This window comes from Electrophorus electricus, chromosome 14 (genome assembly GCF_041902795.1).
Source record: "Electrophorus electricus isolate QZ-2024a chromosome 14, ASM4190279v1, whole genome shotgun sequence".
Taxonomy (NCBI): domain Eukaryota; kingdom Metazoa; phylum Chordata; class Actinopteri; order Gymnotiformes; family Gymnotidae; genus Electrophorus; species Electrophorus electricus.
In genome coordinates this window covers 23135594-23150420 of record NC_137510.1, presented here as the reverse complement: position 1 = coordinate 23150420, position 14827 = coordinate 23135594, and the positions used below count along the sequence as shown (strand labels likewise).

Here is a 14827-nt window from a genome sequence, read left to right as displayed (position 1 = left end):
TACCCTCTACTTTTTTGTTTACGACAACTTTCCGCGCTAATCTTGAGAGTATGGGTCAGAATTTTGCCCATTAATTCAAAGAGTGTTATTGACATCAGACACTGATAGACTGATAGACTGTTAGATGAGAAGGCCTGACTCACAATCGATGCTCCAGTTCATCCCAGTGGTGTTCAGCTTGGTTGAGGTCTGGGCTCTGTGCCACTGGACTTCCTCCAACTCGTTAAACAATGTCGTTATGGACCTCACTTTGTACACAAGGACACAGTGATGCTGGAACAGGAAAGAGCCTTCCCCGAACTGTTGCCACAGAACTGGAAGCATACAAATGTCTAATATGCATTTGTATAATACATTATTGCCATTACCCTTCAGTGGAACTAAGGGGCTTAGCCTAAACCAAATCAGCCTCAAGCCATTATGTCTGAACTTCACTGACAGGTAGCATTCTCTTGGCTGACAGATGGTGAGACATGATTCATCAGAACACATTTCCACTTCTCCACAGTGGCAGCACACTATACAACAGTTCGGCCGACCTTAGGCTTGTGTGCAGCTGCATAGCTATGAAATCCCATTTCATTAAGATTTTGATGCATAGCTCTTATGCTGATGTTGCTTCCAGAGGCAGTTTAGAACTCTGTAGTGAGTGATGCAACAGAGGATACACAATTTTTGCTAGATTGCTGTTACAGCAGCAGCCAATAGTAAAGGCCCCAGGGGAATAATTAAATTGCCTTATCATGCAGAAGTTGATAAAAACAGAAAATAATCAAGTCTATAAAATTGCACCTGTTCTACATTTCACAATGATGTATTCTTAGAAGGTCGTTGTGTGTTGTTGACATAGGGTACAAGGTGAGGGTAAGCAGTGTCAGTCAAAACATTTTCTGTTTCTGAGCCTGGCACGTTCTCAAACTACATTAAATATTCCAGTCTTCCCTAAAGTCTTTAGGGTTTTTTTATGTTCTGGCCCAAAAAATCTCCAAAGATATTAGTAGTTTTACAAGAAATTCAAGGTTCTCATTTCTTCATTGTTTGCTTTAATTGTGGACATCCCATATCAATATGAAATCACCTTATTTCATTGTTACCTGCACTCTTTCTACTGTGTATTTTTGTTTTATATTAGTATTCACAGTATAGAGTGTTTGAATGTCCACAGCAGGTGGAGGTAAGACTTAATAATATACAATATGCAATATGAAAATATGTAATATGCAATCTCATCAAAATAGGTACAGAATACGTGATGACATTTATGGATTGATTAATTTTATTCATATGTTCATGAGCACTCTACAATCTTTCCAGCCCAAAGATCTGCCTTGAATCATCCTATCTGACCATTTAATACTAGCTCCTTTCCTTTATTTATTTCAGATTCTTTTGCCAGGGCCAAAGCTGTAATCAAGGTAAAACTGATGCCAGTTTGGATGGACTTGTTCGGCCTTGTAACTAACATACAAAACAGTTTCTGAGCCATTGCAGTACACAGTAATCCATTCTCTGAGGTGGATGTCCACATCCCTACCCATTCAACCAGCATCCCTGTTGTGCAAAAAAATCTCCTGGTAAAAGTTTACACAATATTTGCTTATGGTTTTATTAAACCTTTGGCCTTAGTTAGTATCTTAATATCCAAACCTAATATCCAATATTTGATATCGTGTGAAGGCAGCAGAGCAAGATGAGTAGACAAGCACAAGTTGGCTTTATTTAGACAACTAAGAACAGAAATTGAAGATAAGGCAGAAACCACAGGACCTGAAAACAACCACCCTGGAAGATGAATGAAGCAAAGCCAACCCAGCATTAGAGTGGCAGATAATGCAAAGCACCACAGAGAAGAACCTGGGGGTTTAAATAGGCCAGAGTGCACTAGAGACACATGCATGTGGATTAGTATTCTGGTGAAGGGGAACAGTGATGTGGAGTGGTGTGATTGGGAGGTGTGTGTGTGAAATGGAGCTTTGATTGGTGTTCGGGGGGGGGGGGGGGTTGACACTGCCTCGTGTCTGGCTGGGTGTCGGACATCAGACTACAAAGGTTTCAATTTGTTCATCACTCACACAAACATAAATTGTTCAAATATAAGGCATATATCTTTCAGAGAGATCTGTTCTAATCTACCCTGTCACATTATTAGCCTAGGTGCACATGGGTATCTTATTTACAAGTAAGCAAACCAAACAAATAGAACTCACTGACTGGGGACTGGCACTACTGCAGTTTACCTCATTTTTGTAATTGTCATCCAGGTAAACACATGAGAAGGGACATTTGGCACATAAACAGTTTGTAAGAAGAAAGTTTGCATACATAATGTGGTATAAATCTTTTTCAGAAAGTTAGAAATGGAAACACTAGTGCAGTTTTTGTCATACAATGGCTCCTTACACTGAACTTCTGTGCAAAAGCTGTTAATGTTAGGTTTATCTAGGGTAGGATTTATCCAGCATTTACACTCATTACTTACCTGGACTTGGGTAAAGTCGGTTTCATCTAATCAGGTTTGTGTTCTGTAAAGGGATCAAGTGATAACAAGTTTTCTCTACAATGATAAACAAATAGGTTGGGTTTTAGTATGATTGCAATGTTAGTTTATAAAATTCTGCAAAAAGAAAGTATGTCAAGAACATTCAAATAACATACAATAGCACATCAAAACAGAAAGCATGTGTATTAAAACTGTATATGCAGACATGCTCAGTCTATTGCAGAATAGCTCAGAAACCATTCACAATCCATGTCATCACAATAAGTGATGACAAAGTTTATTTGCCCATCGACTAGGCTTATGTTAATTTACTTTCAGGAGTAGTAAATCATACAATGTCCATAGACAACTTGAACCTAAATAAAATATTAGGCTGCACACACATCCTATAGAAGTGCTATTGTGCCAAAGAACAGCTGTTCAATTCTTTCCTACATTCCAGGCTTTACACTTCATACAGTTCATTTGTGTATGCATATTACATAGTAAGTGCATTCATGAGTTGCTGCTGAAATGAGTTAATGCCAACCTTTCTTTTCAGTGATACATACAAAAGCTGCTTAAGATAGACATGAGTGAGTTATAACCTAAGTCCACGAGATGGTTTGCATCTAAAGAAATTATTATCCATTTACAGATGACAATGTTGAACCAAAGCCCCATAGGTGCCCATATATTTTGGGCTCTCTCAGCAGTTCCTAGAAACTAATATAGCAAAAGATTTTTCTGTGTTTAACAAAAATAACTAGTAACCTTTATTATTTACAATGTAAATATTTAAAAGAATATTACATGAAGTTGATGAAGCCAACTATTTCTAATATTTAATCTCCTACTAATATGCTATTTGTAGCCATTGAATAAGCCATTTTAAGCAACCACACTCACATACAGAAGTGGATAAAGTGGTATTTGGCACCCTTCCACTTTTTTGGGAACCCCACCCCCCATTTGGTTTCCACCATTTTATATTTCATATTTGTTTTCTAAGCAGTAGAACCTGGTTCTCCTTTAGATGTCTAAATTCTCCTAATGTCGGGTTTTTACCTAGATGTTCAGTGAGATTCAGGACTCATAGCAGGCCACTTCAAAATGGTCCAAGGTTTTTCTTAATCCTGCTGTAGGACCCATGACTTGCAACTGACACAGCTTTATGACACAGGGCTTTATGTTTTGTCCATAAATGCCTTGATAATCTTGTGATTATATTGTGATCTGTACAGATCCAAGATTTTCAGTGCCAGACACAAAAGCAACATCAAAACATCTAAAAGCCTCCCCCACATCTCACCACAGAAATGGTGTTCTGTTTTTTGAAAGCTTTGATTTGTTGATATGATTTACCAAAAACCTCTCACTTTGTTTTATTCGTGCAGAGTACAGTCTCTCAGAAGAACTGTGGCTTCTCAGCATGAATTTTGTCTTCTGCCCTGGAGGCAATATTGATTCAGACAGCAGTAAATGGTGTGACTTTAAACTATTTTTAACTTGAAGCTTGGATCAGCTTGGATCATGCTTTAATTTTTCCTTGGGTTGTTTTCCACCATACAAACAATTTTTCTCTTCACTCTTGGGTCGAGTTTCCTCTTGTGACCGCATGTGTATTGACTGCAGACCCGTGTTGAAAGCAGTGGTGTAATGTGATGCAATTACATTACACTGAACATGCTTGTCTACGACATTCTTTTTCTTACCCAACTTGTCCCTCTCTTGTCTATTTTGTAGTCTGGTGACACAAAAGATCATGGTTAGTACTTTTCTCCATTTAAACCGAACAAGTGCTTGTGTGACTGAAGACAGTTTTGTCTGAAGAGTATTGTCTGCTTAAAGTACCAAAACAGTGCAATTATTTCTTACTATTTAGGATATCAATAAAATTGTCCAGGCCATTTTATAATCTCTTTGTAGAATAAGCAAGAATTCAGTTTGTTTGTTTGTTTGTTTTGCTTTGTTCCACTGTCAACCAAGACATGTGAAGATCACATTAGATCTTTGATCCACTTTATAGAATAAATTTGCTTTTATTTTAATTAAATACTAATGTAACAATTCAAGACTTTTTCAATACTCCACAGTTTCCAAAATATATTCATTTATTAGGCATATTTCAATGTAAGCCATGACACCATGATACATTTCCATCCTTTATAAGAGAAAACGTGTACTGTATTTATTGAATTAGGCATGCCAGCTTTATTTTTTGTGTACTCAAACGATATGTTCCGTCCTCCCGTCGTTGACGAGTTCGTGACGTAATATCCTATGACTTAAACTTATCATGGCGGCGTACACCGTTGTACATCTGTGACAGGACGAAACCAGCAATATTTCTAGATGCGTTGAATGTTCGTGCTTATACTTTGTCTCAGTGGATATTGACTAATTATATTGGAACATGGTAAGTAGTTGTAACCACAGTCTGAATTTTGTTTTCACGCGTTAGCTTCAGTCATGCCTGTGCAGCTTTCCAGCTAGCTTGTTAGCTAGCAATGCTAACCTAGTTGACACCAGTCATCAAGGAGAGATTGCAGCCTACACACGCTGGGCAAAACCACATAGCAGGGCGTTATATATTATGAGTGTTACGTCCATCATACTGTACAAGAAAAGCGTTTAAAATAATGATCTGTCAAAATCTGTAGATGGCTGTCTAGTGCTTGTCCATGCTGGCGTAAGAAAGCGTGGTAGTTACCGTTTTTCATGCCTTTTCGTTGCAGTAAAAATTAGGTAATAAATAAAAGTAATTAGCCGAATACAGCGAATCAGTGCCTTAGCTTATATACAAGAGAGCTTGGTTGAAATTCTGTCCACTTTTTAAAATTGTGTAAATTATTAAATCCAAAAAAGGATTTTGTTGGTATTGTTGTTGTTATTATTATTATTATTATTATTATTATTATTGTTATTACATTTGTTAGTTTTAAAACCCTTAGCAATGTAATAGTATCTTCACTCGTATAATATATGCAGATATAATTCACAGTACTGCAGATATGTAACTATTTATGCTTACACTTTTTATTTCTCAAATTGCCTTACTTGGTCTTTATTAATTGTGTTAGAAATCCTCATTATTATCAAACTAGATAGCTAATACTCTAGACACATTCATCTGATGATGGTATAAAATACTTGACCCAGCCTAACCATTGGCAAGCTAAACTGTAATCCATTCTAAAAAGAATATGGTCCCCAGTAAAGAGACTGAGAGTGTTTTGGATTGAACTATGTTGAAGTCTACATTCACACTGTTATCGTGGCGTTAAGACATTTTTCTTAATGTTCCAAAAAAGAATACCATAAAGCTTATTCTTATTGTCACGCTGGAATATTTAAAATTTTACCTGTGCAAACTTGTGGTCTTACTGCTAACACCATTTCCATGCAGCCCTCTAATGCTGCTCAAGTTAAGAGTTTAGGGAAGGTTCTACTGCACTTGTCCAGCATTCTCAAATAACACAGGTGACATCATGTGAACCTTACAATCACGATTTTTGTATTTTGATCAAAGATAGTGACTTTGTGGACAAACAAAGTCAAACATGATAGGTATTTTATCTAAATGTTGTACTGTACTTTTTATACAGAACGTGAATCTCCAAAGACTTTTCCACCGATTATGTCTAACGGTAAGTGGTCTTGCCGCCATCTATTGTACCAAAATTCATATCTTAATATGTACTTATCCATAATTGCCTCAGCTTTTTGATGTTACCAGAGAAAATAAACAACAACTAAACCCCTGTCAAGGGTTCCAATATAGTTTGATCGGATTGTCGTCCTTAGATGTCACAGACACGGCCTCTCCACTTCAGTGGCAGTGGGCAGCAGCTGGAAAAGGTTGCTGAGGCAACAGCTTCAGATGTGTCAAGTCAGCTGGCGTTCTGCAAGACTTCTGAGAGTGATCCGGTATCTACCGTAAATTAAACCTTAGTGAACTGGATGAAATGGCCCTTCAGAGTACATGTGCTCTAATCTGTCTCTGCTGAGTCATGAAAATTTGTGCACTAATTAATCTCTGCTTCATAGATGTTCCATACAGAACAGCAAGTTGGTCAATACTACACTATCCCCTCTGCACAACTCAAGAAAGCATTCCCTAATGGATTGCCCCGACGCTTCCAAATGCAGGTACCTAGCATATATCCTTTCAAAATTGTAGTAATGTTCAGAGTTTCAAAAGAAACAACATTTCATACAGAGGTCCTTCATCAGCTGTGCGAGCAGAGTGCCTGCTTCACATGAGACATGGAGAATGAACTGACTGATGGTCTTTAGTATACTTTGACAGAGCTTTGTTTGTGTTTCCCTTTTTTTCCAGATAAAGACGTTCAATGAAGCGTGTGTCATGGTGAGGCAGCCAGGGCTGGAACTCATCTCTTACCTGAAAAGGGCAGACTATGCCAAACCTGCGCTACGCTACATCCTCTGTATCCCCATCACGCGTGCCATAATCACTAAACACCATTCCTGAGCCTTTGTCCGTGCTCATGGTTTTGTGTGTCACCAGTTTGATCCATGCCCCTGTAGCCAGGAGTACCTGCTTAACCTTCGTTTTTGTTCAGTGAGAGCACGTGAGTGTTTTCCTTGACAGTAAATCAGTTGGAGAGGTCGGCTGTGGGAAGACCATGTCTCTGTGCCACACACTGCATTTCTGCTCCACTCAAGGCTGGCTAGTCCTGCATGTACCTGATGGTCAGGAGCTCGTGCAATTAGTTTGTTATATTGAGAAGCATTGAACAGGAACTCTCTGATTCAACATGTCGTTCTTTTATTTAATTAGTTGACTGTTATCTTAAATGTTTCTGCTACCTTATTTGAAACTCTTTTTCACGTTTTTGTTCTCTATCGTGCTCACTTTTGGCTGTAGCTCATTTGTGGGTCAAGAACTGTAAGGAGCTGCTGCCATCATCATCCCGCCCTACTCGCCTTGATCAACCAATCGAGGCCTCCCAGTGGCTTAAGAATTTTAAAATCACTAATGAGCATTTTCTGTCCAAGGTATGAACAGAAAAATTGAGCTTCTAGCCAAATGTTGTAATCACATATTGTAACAATTTTAGCTTGGTAAATTAGTTTTGAGTAGTTTTTAAGACTACTATACTGACTTCTGATTTGCATAACTAGTGTCTCTAATGTTGAACTGAAGTTACATCCATATATGTTGCCGTGTAAATTTAAGGAAGGACAGCTAGGGTTAATTTTCAACTCTATGTATTGCTGGCGAGCAGATAAAGACAACGCGCCGTTATATTTGGACAAAAAGAGAGAGCACAGAAGAAGGGCGGCCTTTGGGGGAGATGGTTGACCACGTGAGATGCTTTTACCTCCTGTCCTCTTCATTATCCCCTCATTGTCCCAACCGCTAAACTCAAATAGGAGACTAAATATCTGAGGCTCCCCCCCCCCCCCCCCCCTTCTCCTTATGCCTGACCTGTTCACCACTCAGGGTATGTCACGTGTAAAGAGCAGCAGCGATGTAGTGGGGGCCTTGCTGCGGGAACTGAGGCTGCAGGCAGGGGGCGCCACTGAGGACGCCTTCAGATTGGCTGTGGCTGTGGATGGAGTCAATGCGCTTTGGGGGAAGACTTCTCTGAAGAAGGAGGATAAGAGTCCTGTACTTTACCCTTCTGATCTGTGAATAGATTGTACTGTCTATTCCTTTACTAATACAACTCCTAATATCAAACGTTTCATGATTTAAAAAAAAATAATAATTTAAATACATTTTTTTTAATCCCATGTTTTTATATTAGGTATCTCCAGATGACTTAACACTTATTCATAACCTGAAAAAGATGTTGAGGAATGACTGGGTAAGCGTTTATATAACCCTTTTCTACACTCTCTTCACTGTAATTGTTTTTTTTTTTTTTATGCTGTTTTCATTATATCTTTCATCTCTAATTCTCTTCTTTCTCAGTGTGGGGGAGCCATTCTCACAACGCTCTCTCAGACAGGGTCTCTGTTCAAACCTCGCTCAGCCTATCTTCCCACGGAGCTGCTGGGAGAGGTGAGGAAACAGAAACATAAAATTTGCGAACCCTTTAGAATTATTGTCTTTCTGCATGAACAGCACCTTAAATGCAATCTCATTTCTCAGTCTGTTCAATAATAAGAAATAATGACCACTATTTAAAAACACACCATATTTTGCACTACTTTTTCTTTGTAGAACAAAATATTTAAACTTTATGAAATCCATACCATTTAATACACTGGTTGATGTTGGTCAAAGAATACTGATTTCTAATGTATCTTGCTCAGGTCATTTTAGTACCATAAAACGTGCTCCTTTCATCTGCATATAGGAATTTGATTATGAACTTCAAAATATTCTTAATTTAAAAGGTTGTGCAACTCTACTATTGTTACCAGTTATACTCTGCAAGTGCCATCTTGCCCCTGGATACTCTGTCTGAGAATGTGAAAGACAACTTGTGCAATGTTGTACATTTCTGTTTTTAGGAGGGATTTGATAACATGGATCCTTTTGTGCCGATACCTGTTTCCAACTACAGCGATAAGGAGTTTGAGAGCTGTTACCTGTACTACATGGACCGGAACTGGCTCCAGCATCCTCACAGTGAGTGAGAGGGTGTGCGCGTGCGTGTCTCAGTAAACAGGTGTTCACAACGTCTGCAAACAGACATTTAAGAAAATCTCTCTTTTGTACAGGCCGAACAGAAGAGGGAAGGAAAGAACTCCTTTTCCTCAGCAGCAGAAATCCATCTATCCTAGAAAGATTGTGTTCCTTCCTGTAATAAATCTATCTCGCTCTCGCTCTCTTTCTCGCTCTATCAGATAATACATGCAAGGAATCATGTGCAACTGATGCCTTCAATAATAAAAATCTTTTGGGATAAATGTCAGCCTCATTACTCTCACACTTCATAAATTGTATAGTATGTATGTCATTGCAGAGTGCTTTTTTTTTGTTGCCTCATCCAAGTATACTGTCAATGTTTCCTGTTAATGTTACATTAACAGAAACATTTTTGGTACATACAATTTATTTTTATCATTGAATAAAGTCAATTAAAAATCTTGATGCTGCACAGTTCAAACATTAGGACTTTCTGGTAATATTGATGAATTATTAAGTAATAATACCTAATAACAGAGGAGTCTATAGGGGTATATGACACATTTACGGCATTTAGCTAAGACTTTTATGTAAGACTTTACAAGCGAGAACCCGACAGCACGGTTTTCTAGGAGCCTACATGGAATTCACGTTTTAAGTATTAATAATGATTATACGTCTGTCAGTTTCGCAAAGTATATTGTCATTAATAGCCCTCAGTTCTTTTAAGATGCACGTTTGTCATTGTACCTTGGCGACATCTAGTTGTAATATTACACTAAAAAACACCCAGTACAAGATGTCATTTGTCACGTGTTGGGCCTGTGACGGTCATGTGACCAGAGGTTGTTGGGCGATATGACAGGACTACAGACAAAAAAGGTAGCGAGCAACATGTTTGTAATCACGCTTTGATATGTTATCAAGAGAAATCGCTCTGCCTAAGTTATCTAGTTGGGTGACGTCCCTTAGCGCTGGTAAAATATGAGGGAGTCTGCATTTCTTGTTCTTTGCCTTCTTCTTACTTCGACGACCTCACAAATCACAGGTGGGTTTGTCCATTACAACAAACAAGCAAGCAAACACAATGGGTTTGTACGTTACACAAACAAGCTGGGCAGTGCTGGATATATTTTGGTTTATTCATTATTTTAAAGTATTATTCCTCCGTATCAGTTTTCCATTTATCTGCTAATGGCATTGTTTATGTATTAACGAATGCCCAACAAAAGGAGCTGCTTGTTTCCGCGCGTGTTTATATAATCGCTATTGCTGCACTGTTTTTATGTAGTTGCCAGCGATGGCTGTCAGGCGAGGACGTTTGGCCAGAGCTCAACAGTGTGTGAGTGTAACGCCACACACTGCGACTCTGTCGGCCTGGTCCGCCTGCCTGCTGTGGGCAACTTCCTGACGTTCCTGAGCAGTCAAGCGGGTAGCAGGCTTCAGAAGGAGCAAGCTCAGGTTCAGAGGAACAGCAGTGGTACAGGTGAGTTGGCCAGGGTCCGATTGCTGTCATGGTGCATAGTCTTGTTCTCTGTTATGTGCACCATTACCTGGCACCATTGTAACACATCTAAGTGACTCTTAAGTGACATTTGTGTCAGAGATGTGATAAATCATGAACTGTCTTCTTCAGCCAGTCAAACTCTAAATTCATACCTTCTGGTTGTAACAAGTTAAGATAATAATAAAAATTTTGAATTGTCGAAGGCATTGTGAAACTTTACTGTGACCTCAGGGCCTTTTTTCAGTGTATTGTTGAGAATAATTGCACAGAATCACTGCTACTCTTATTGATCTATTTTTTACTACTTGTTTCTATCAGCTCTCAGGATCACTCTGGTGCCCATGCAGAAGTACCAGCATGTTAAGGGCTTTGGCGGAGCCATGACAGACGCAGCAGCTATGAACATTCTGTCCCTGTCGGATGGAACGCAAGACCAGCTTCTCAGACAGTACTTTTCCCCAGAGGGTGAGAGGAGAGACAGAAAGAAGGAAGAAATGAGAGAGAGAGAGAGAGAGAGAGAGAGAGAAAAAGAAAAGTAGTAGAAGTATGTATGACTGTTGTCTAGATTATAATGTTATTTTATTATATATAACAACAGAGACTTGTGACAGCAAAGCCGTTACTGTATTACATTGTTTCATGGAGATCACTCCGCAGCCAAAGAAAAATCCATGAGTTGCGTCTCTCTGTGTTCGTAGGTATAGAGTACAATGTGATCAGAGTGCCAATGGCCAGCTGTGATTTTTCAACTCGCCTTTACACCTATGCCGATTCACCCAACGACTACAGCTTGCTCAACTTTAGCCTGCGTGAGGAAGACGTGCACATGAAGGTGACACCCTTATGCACAAACGATCACCTGTACAAATGATGCACAAATGATCACAAGTGGTTGACTTTGCACTTCTTTGTGACGCTGCAATCACTGTTGAGTGCTCACCAGTCCCCGCGTCTGTTCCAGATCCCCCTACTGCAGCGGGCCCAGGCTCTGTCCTCTCGCCCCCTGGCTCTGTTTGCTTCGGCCTGGAGCGCCCCTGGCTGGTTAAAGACCAATGGTGCACTAATAGGAAAGGGCTCCCTTAAAGGCAAGCCAGGGGGAAAGGAGCACAAGACCTGGGCACAGTATTATATCAGGTGCAATAAGTGGACTGCACCATCTGAGCATTTGCAGGAAATCCAATACAACATGCATGTGAAACAAACACATTAACAATTAGAATGTAATTAAAAGATTTACATTATAATGCTTTTATTTTATAATTACTAATCATTGTGCATTCTGTTATAATTACATTAGTAATAATTACATTGTTTTATAATTATAATTCTGATTTGACACAAATACCGCATTTCTTTTTGCATTACTCATCTTAATATTTACTCTCCTCACTTGCTCTTCTCTCAGGTTTCTGGACGAGTATAAGAAACACAACCTTTCATTTTGGGGGCTGACCACTGGCAACGAGCCCACAGCAGGCAAAATGACCAATTACAGCTTCCAGGCTTTGGGATTCACGCCAGAAACCCAACGTGATTGGATTGCGTTGGACCTTGGTCCTGCCCTCCATTCCTCCCCATATGCGAAGACCCGCCTAATGATCCTGGATGACCAGAGACTCCTACTTCCTTATTGGGCCAAAGTGGTGAGAAAAGAGTTTTACTGAAACCACTTTAGATTTGTGGGGAAACGAAGAAGTAGACACAATTGCACAGCTTGTTTGAAGATCAAAAGATGCTGTGGATTTCAGAAACAAATATAAATGACATAACAAGACAAAGCAAAGGATTAGAATAAGAGGCATGTAATATATATTCTAAAAAAAGTCCCTCTTTCTGCTGCAGGTTCTGGGTGACATACATGCAGCACGCTATGTACATGGCATCGGTGTTCACTGGTACTGGGACCACTTAGCTCCTGCCAAAATCACTCTGACGACCACACATAATCTCTACCCTGAGTACTTCCTATTTGGCACTGAAGCGTGCTCTGGCTGGAACAAGCTTGACCCTGGAGTGCGTCTGGGAAGCTGGGAAAGAGCTGAGGCCTACGCTCATGACATTATAGAGGTGCCTGATTGGCCCTAATGAACCACTTTGGGGCACACAGATGTGCACAAGGATACAGCATAACGTCTTCCATCCCACCTAGAGAGCAACTTCTAATTAATATATCTTGTGATGTATTCAGGTTGCTTTGTTTAGTTCTGTTATATTTTGAGACAGAAGAGGCAGAGCCAGTTCAGTGGCATCAGTCAAGGAGTTTGTGGAGCCCCATTTGTGTAAACTGAATGGTGGCTGTTGCATTATTATGTATTCATTACAGAGCACAATTGACCACAACTTTGGTACGATCCTGGAAACAATATCAAAAATGATCTTCCATAATTATCAAAGGTGTTGGTACTATATTCCAGAGTGCTTTAAAAACTGTCTAGTTTAATTTCATATTCCTTTACACAGAAACCTATTCAGGTTTGTGGCAATAAGAATATTGTGCTGTGACTATTACCTGTGCTCATACTGGGTATTTCTTACAAAGTTGTTCTCTCTCCCTCTCCTGTAATCTTTCACTCCATTATTCCATTGACCTTGGACTCCAGGACCTAATTAATTATGTGAGCGGGTGGACAGACTGGAACCTAGCACTAAACCTTGAAGGTGGGCCAAACTGGGTGAAGAATTTTGTGGACAGCCCCATCATAGTCAACCAGAGGAGTGATGTTTTCTACAAACAGCCAGCCTTCTACAGCATGGCGCACTTCAGGTGAGAGCATGATTTTATAGCATGGCATGTGAACTATTGCTAAGAACTCGCATCTTTTTATTTTCCTTTGAATGTTATAGTTGTTGTCCAAAGTTGAGAGGGCTTGATGATTGTAATCTCAACTTTGTTGCACACTAAAATACTATCTTTAATTATATAACCTTAAAATGCTCCTCAGTACAGCCTGGCATATGTTTCTCATTGTTAATTAACTAAGATGATTTTATAACTTTAGTAGAAGCTGTCTGTACCACGGTAAACATAATTTTTTGTTCTTCCCGGAACAGTTCCTTCTTTCAAAAGTGATAAAATCTGACTGATTTCAGAGATAATCCCCGCATAATCTCCACCCCATCTTGCATTGCTTCATTTTGTTTTGACACAGCAAGTTCCTGTGGGAGGGATCTCAGAGAGTGGGTGTGTCAGTTTCTCAACACACTGACCTGGAAAGCACCGCCTTCATCAGACCTGATGGCTCAGCAGTGCTGATTGTTTTGAACAGGTGACAAAGAAACTAGGAAGGACAGAATAGTAATGTAAAAGTCCTCACTGTGAAATGTCAACTCCTTTTCTAATGCCATGTGGTAATAGCGAAAATTGACGATCACTTCCTCTATGTGATCTTGCTGTTTTCTTTCAAAAGCTAAGAAAAACACTCACTCTATTAAGCTTAACATTCATTCTCATGCTTTTAAATTTCAGTTAAGTAATCTCATAATGGGTAGTGGGTGAATTTAGGATTTTTTAACCATTGCAGTGTGCCTTGTTGGCATGACTCCACAGGTCTGATGCAGAGGTGACGTTTGAGTTGTGGGATCAGCCGGTCGGCTTTCTGCCAGCAGCTGCTCCTCCCCACTCCATACTTACGCTGCTCTGGGCTCGCTCCTGACACACCTCCTGCTTGGAGTGGGGCAGCAGTGCACACCCAGTGATTTAATATACATTCTGTGACTCTCATTACCACAATCGAGCACACTTAAAATTGTTCAAGTATTAATAATCTGAAACATTTCACATTTATACTTCAGTCATATGTTCAATGTTTAAAAAGTGTAGCCAGAATAGGGTTTGTATTTCTTTCTATGGATCTAACCAAGGGTCTGGATCTAGCCAAGGATCTAACCTAGGGTCTGTGTTCTCTATACTGAGCATGTGTCATTATGTAGGGTTTAAACACTGACCAGTTTACACACTATGAAATGTTAACACAAAAAGCCCTCCTAACTACTGGTTTCTGCTCTCTCACATGCTGTTGGGATGAGTAAGCAGTGGCCTGAAATGACCAAATGCTTTTGCTGTGATGGTTACAGCCTGTGCTTGAAATCAGCAGTTGATTCTAAAGAAAATTATCCTTGTACAGCAGAGAGTAAGAGGAAAAGATGACACTTTGTTATGCACTTTTGAAATTTTAAGTCATCACTTAATAAGGAAATGCAATGCTACATCTGCATCTACCCATATAAAATACAA

General features: G+C 39.6%; 2 protein-coding genes across 2 annotated transcripts; both read left to right on the top strand.

The window, feature by feature from the left end:
• Window positions 1-4766: 4766 nt before the first annotated feature.
• dap3 (death associated protein 3) lies at window positions 4767-9367 on the top strand. Its single transcript, XM_026999095.3, has 13 exons — window positions 4767-4898; window positions 6088-6129; window positions 6287-6409; window positions 6530-6631; window positions 6822-6930; window positions 7103-7195; window positions 7371-7501; window positions 7732-7812; window positions 7950-8117; window positions 8257-8316; window positions 8424-8513; window positions 8969-9086; window positions 9179-9367. Exons 1-13 carry the CDS (start codon window positions 4896-4898, stop codon window positions 9262-9264), a joined length of 1206 nt encoding a protein of 401 aa, XP_026854896.2. The 5' UTR covers window positions 4767-4895; the 3' UTR covers window positions 9265-9367.
• A 543-nt stretch (window positions 9368-9910) lies between these two features.
• gba1 (glucosylceramidase beta 1) lies at window positions 9911-14439 on the top strand. The gene is made up of 10 exons (XM_026999267.3): window positions 9911-10134; window positions 10378-10572; window positions 10912-11058; window positions 11292-11425; window positions 11555-11727; window positions 11999-12236; window positions 12436-12660; window positions 13194-13357; window positions 13743-13859; window positions 14141-14439. Exons 1-10 carry the CDS (start codon window positions 10071-10073, stop codon window positions 14244-14246), a joined length of 1563 nt encoding a protein of 520 aa, XP_026855068.3. The 5' UTR covers window positions 9911-10070; the 3' UTR covers window positions 14247-14439.
• Window positions 14440-14827: the final 388 nt, after the last annotated feature.

Coding starts and splice junctions, on each gene's coding strand:
- dap3 (XM_026999095.3), top strand. Junction 7,196..7,370: donor AGTCCTGCATGTACCTGATG/GTCAGGAGCTCG, acceptor TTTTGGCTGTAG/CTCATTTGTGGGTCAAGAAC. Junction 8,118..8,256: donor AGAAGGAGGATAAGAGTCCT/GTACTTTACCCT, acceptor TTTTTATATTAG/GTATCTCCAGATGACTTAAC.
- gba1 (XM_026999267.3), top strand. CDS start 10,071: ATGAGGGAGTCTGCATTTCTTGTTCTTTGCCTTCTTCTTACTTCGACG. Junction 11,728..11,998: donor TGGGCACAGTATTATATCAG/GTGCAATAAGTG, acceptor CTCTTCTCTCAG/GTTTCTGGACGAGTATAAGA. Junction 13,358..13,742: donor TACAGCATGGCGCACTTCAG/GTGAGAGCATGA, acceptor GTTTTGACACAG/CAAGTTCCTGTGGGAGGGAT.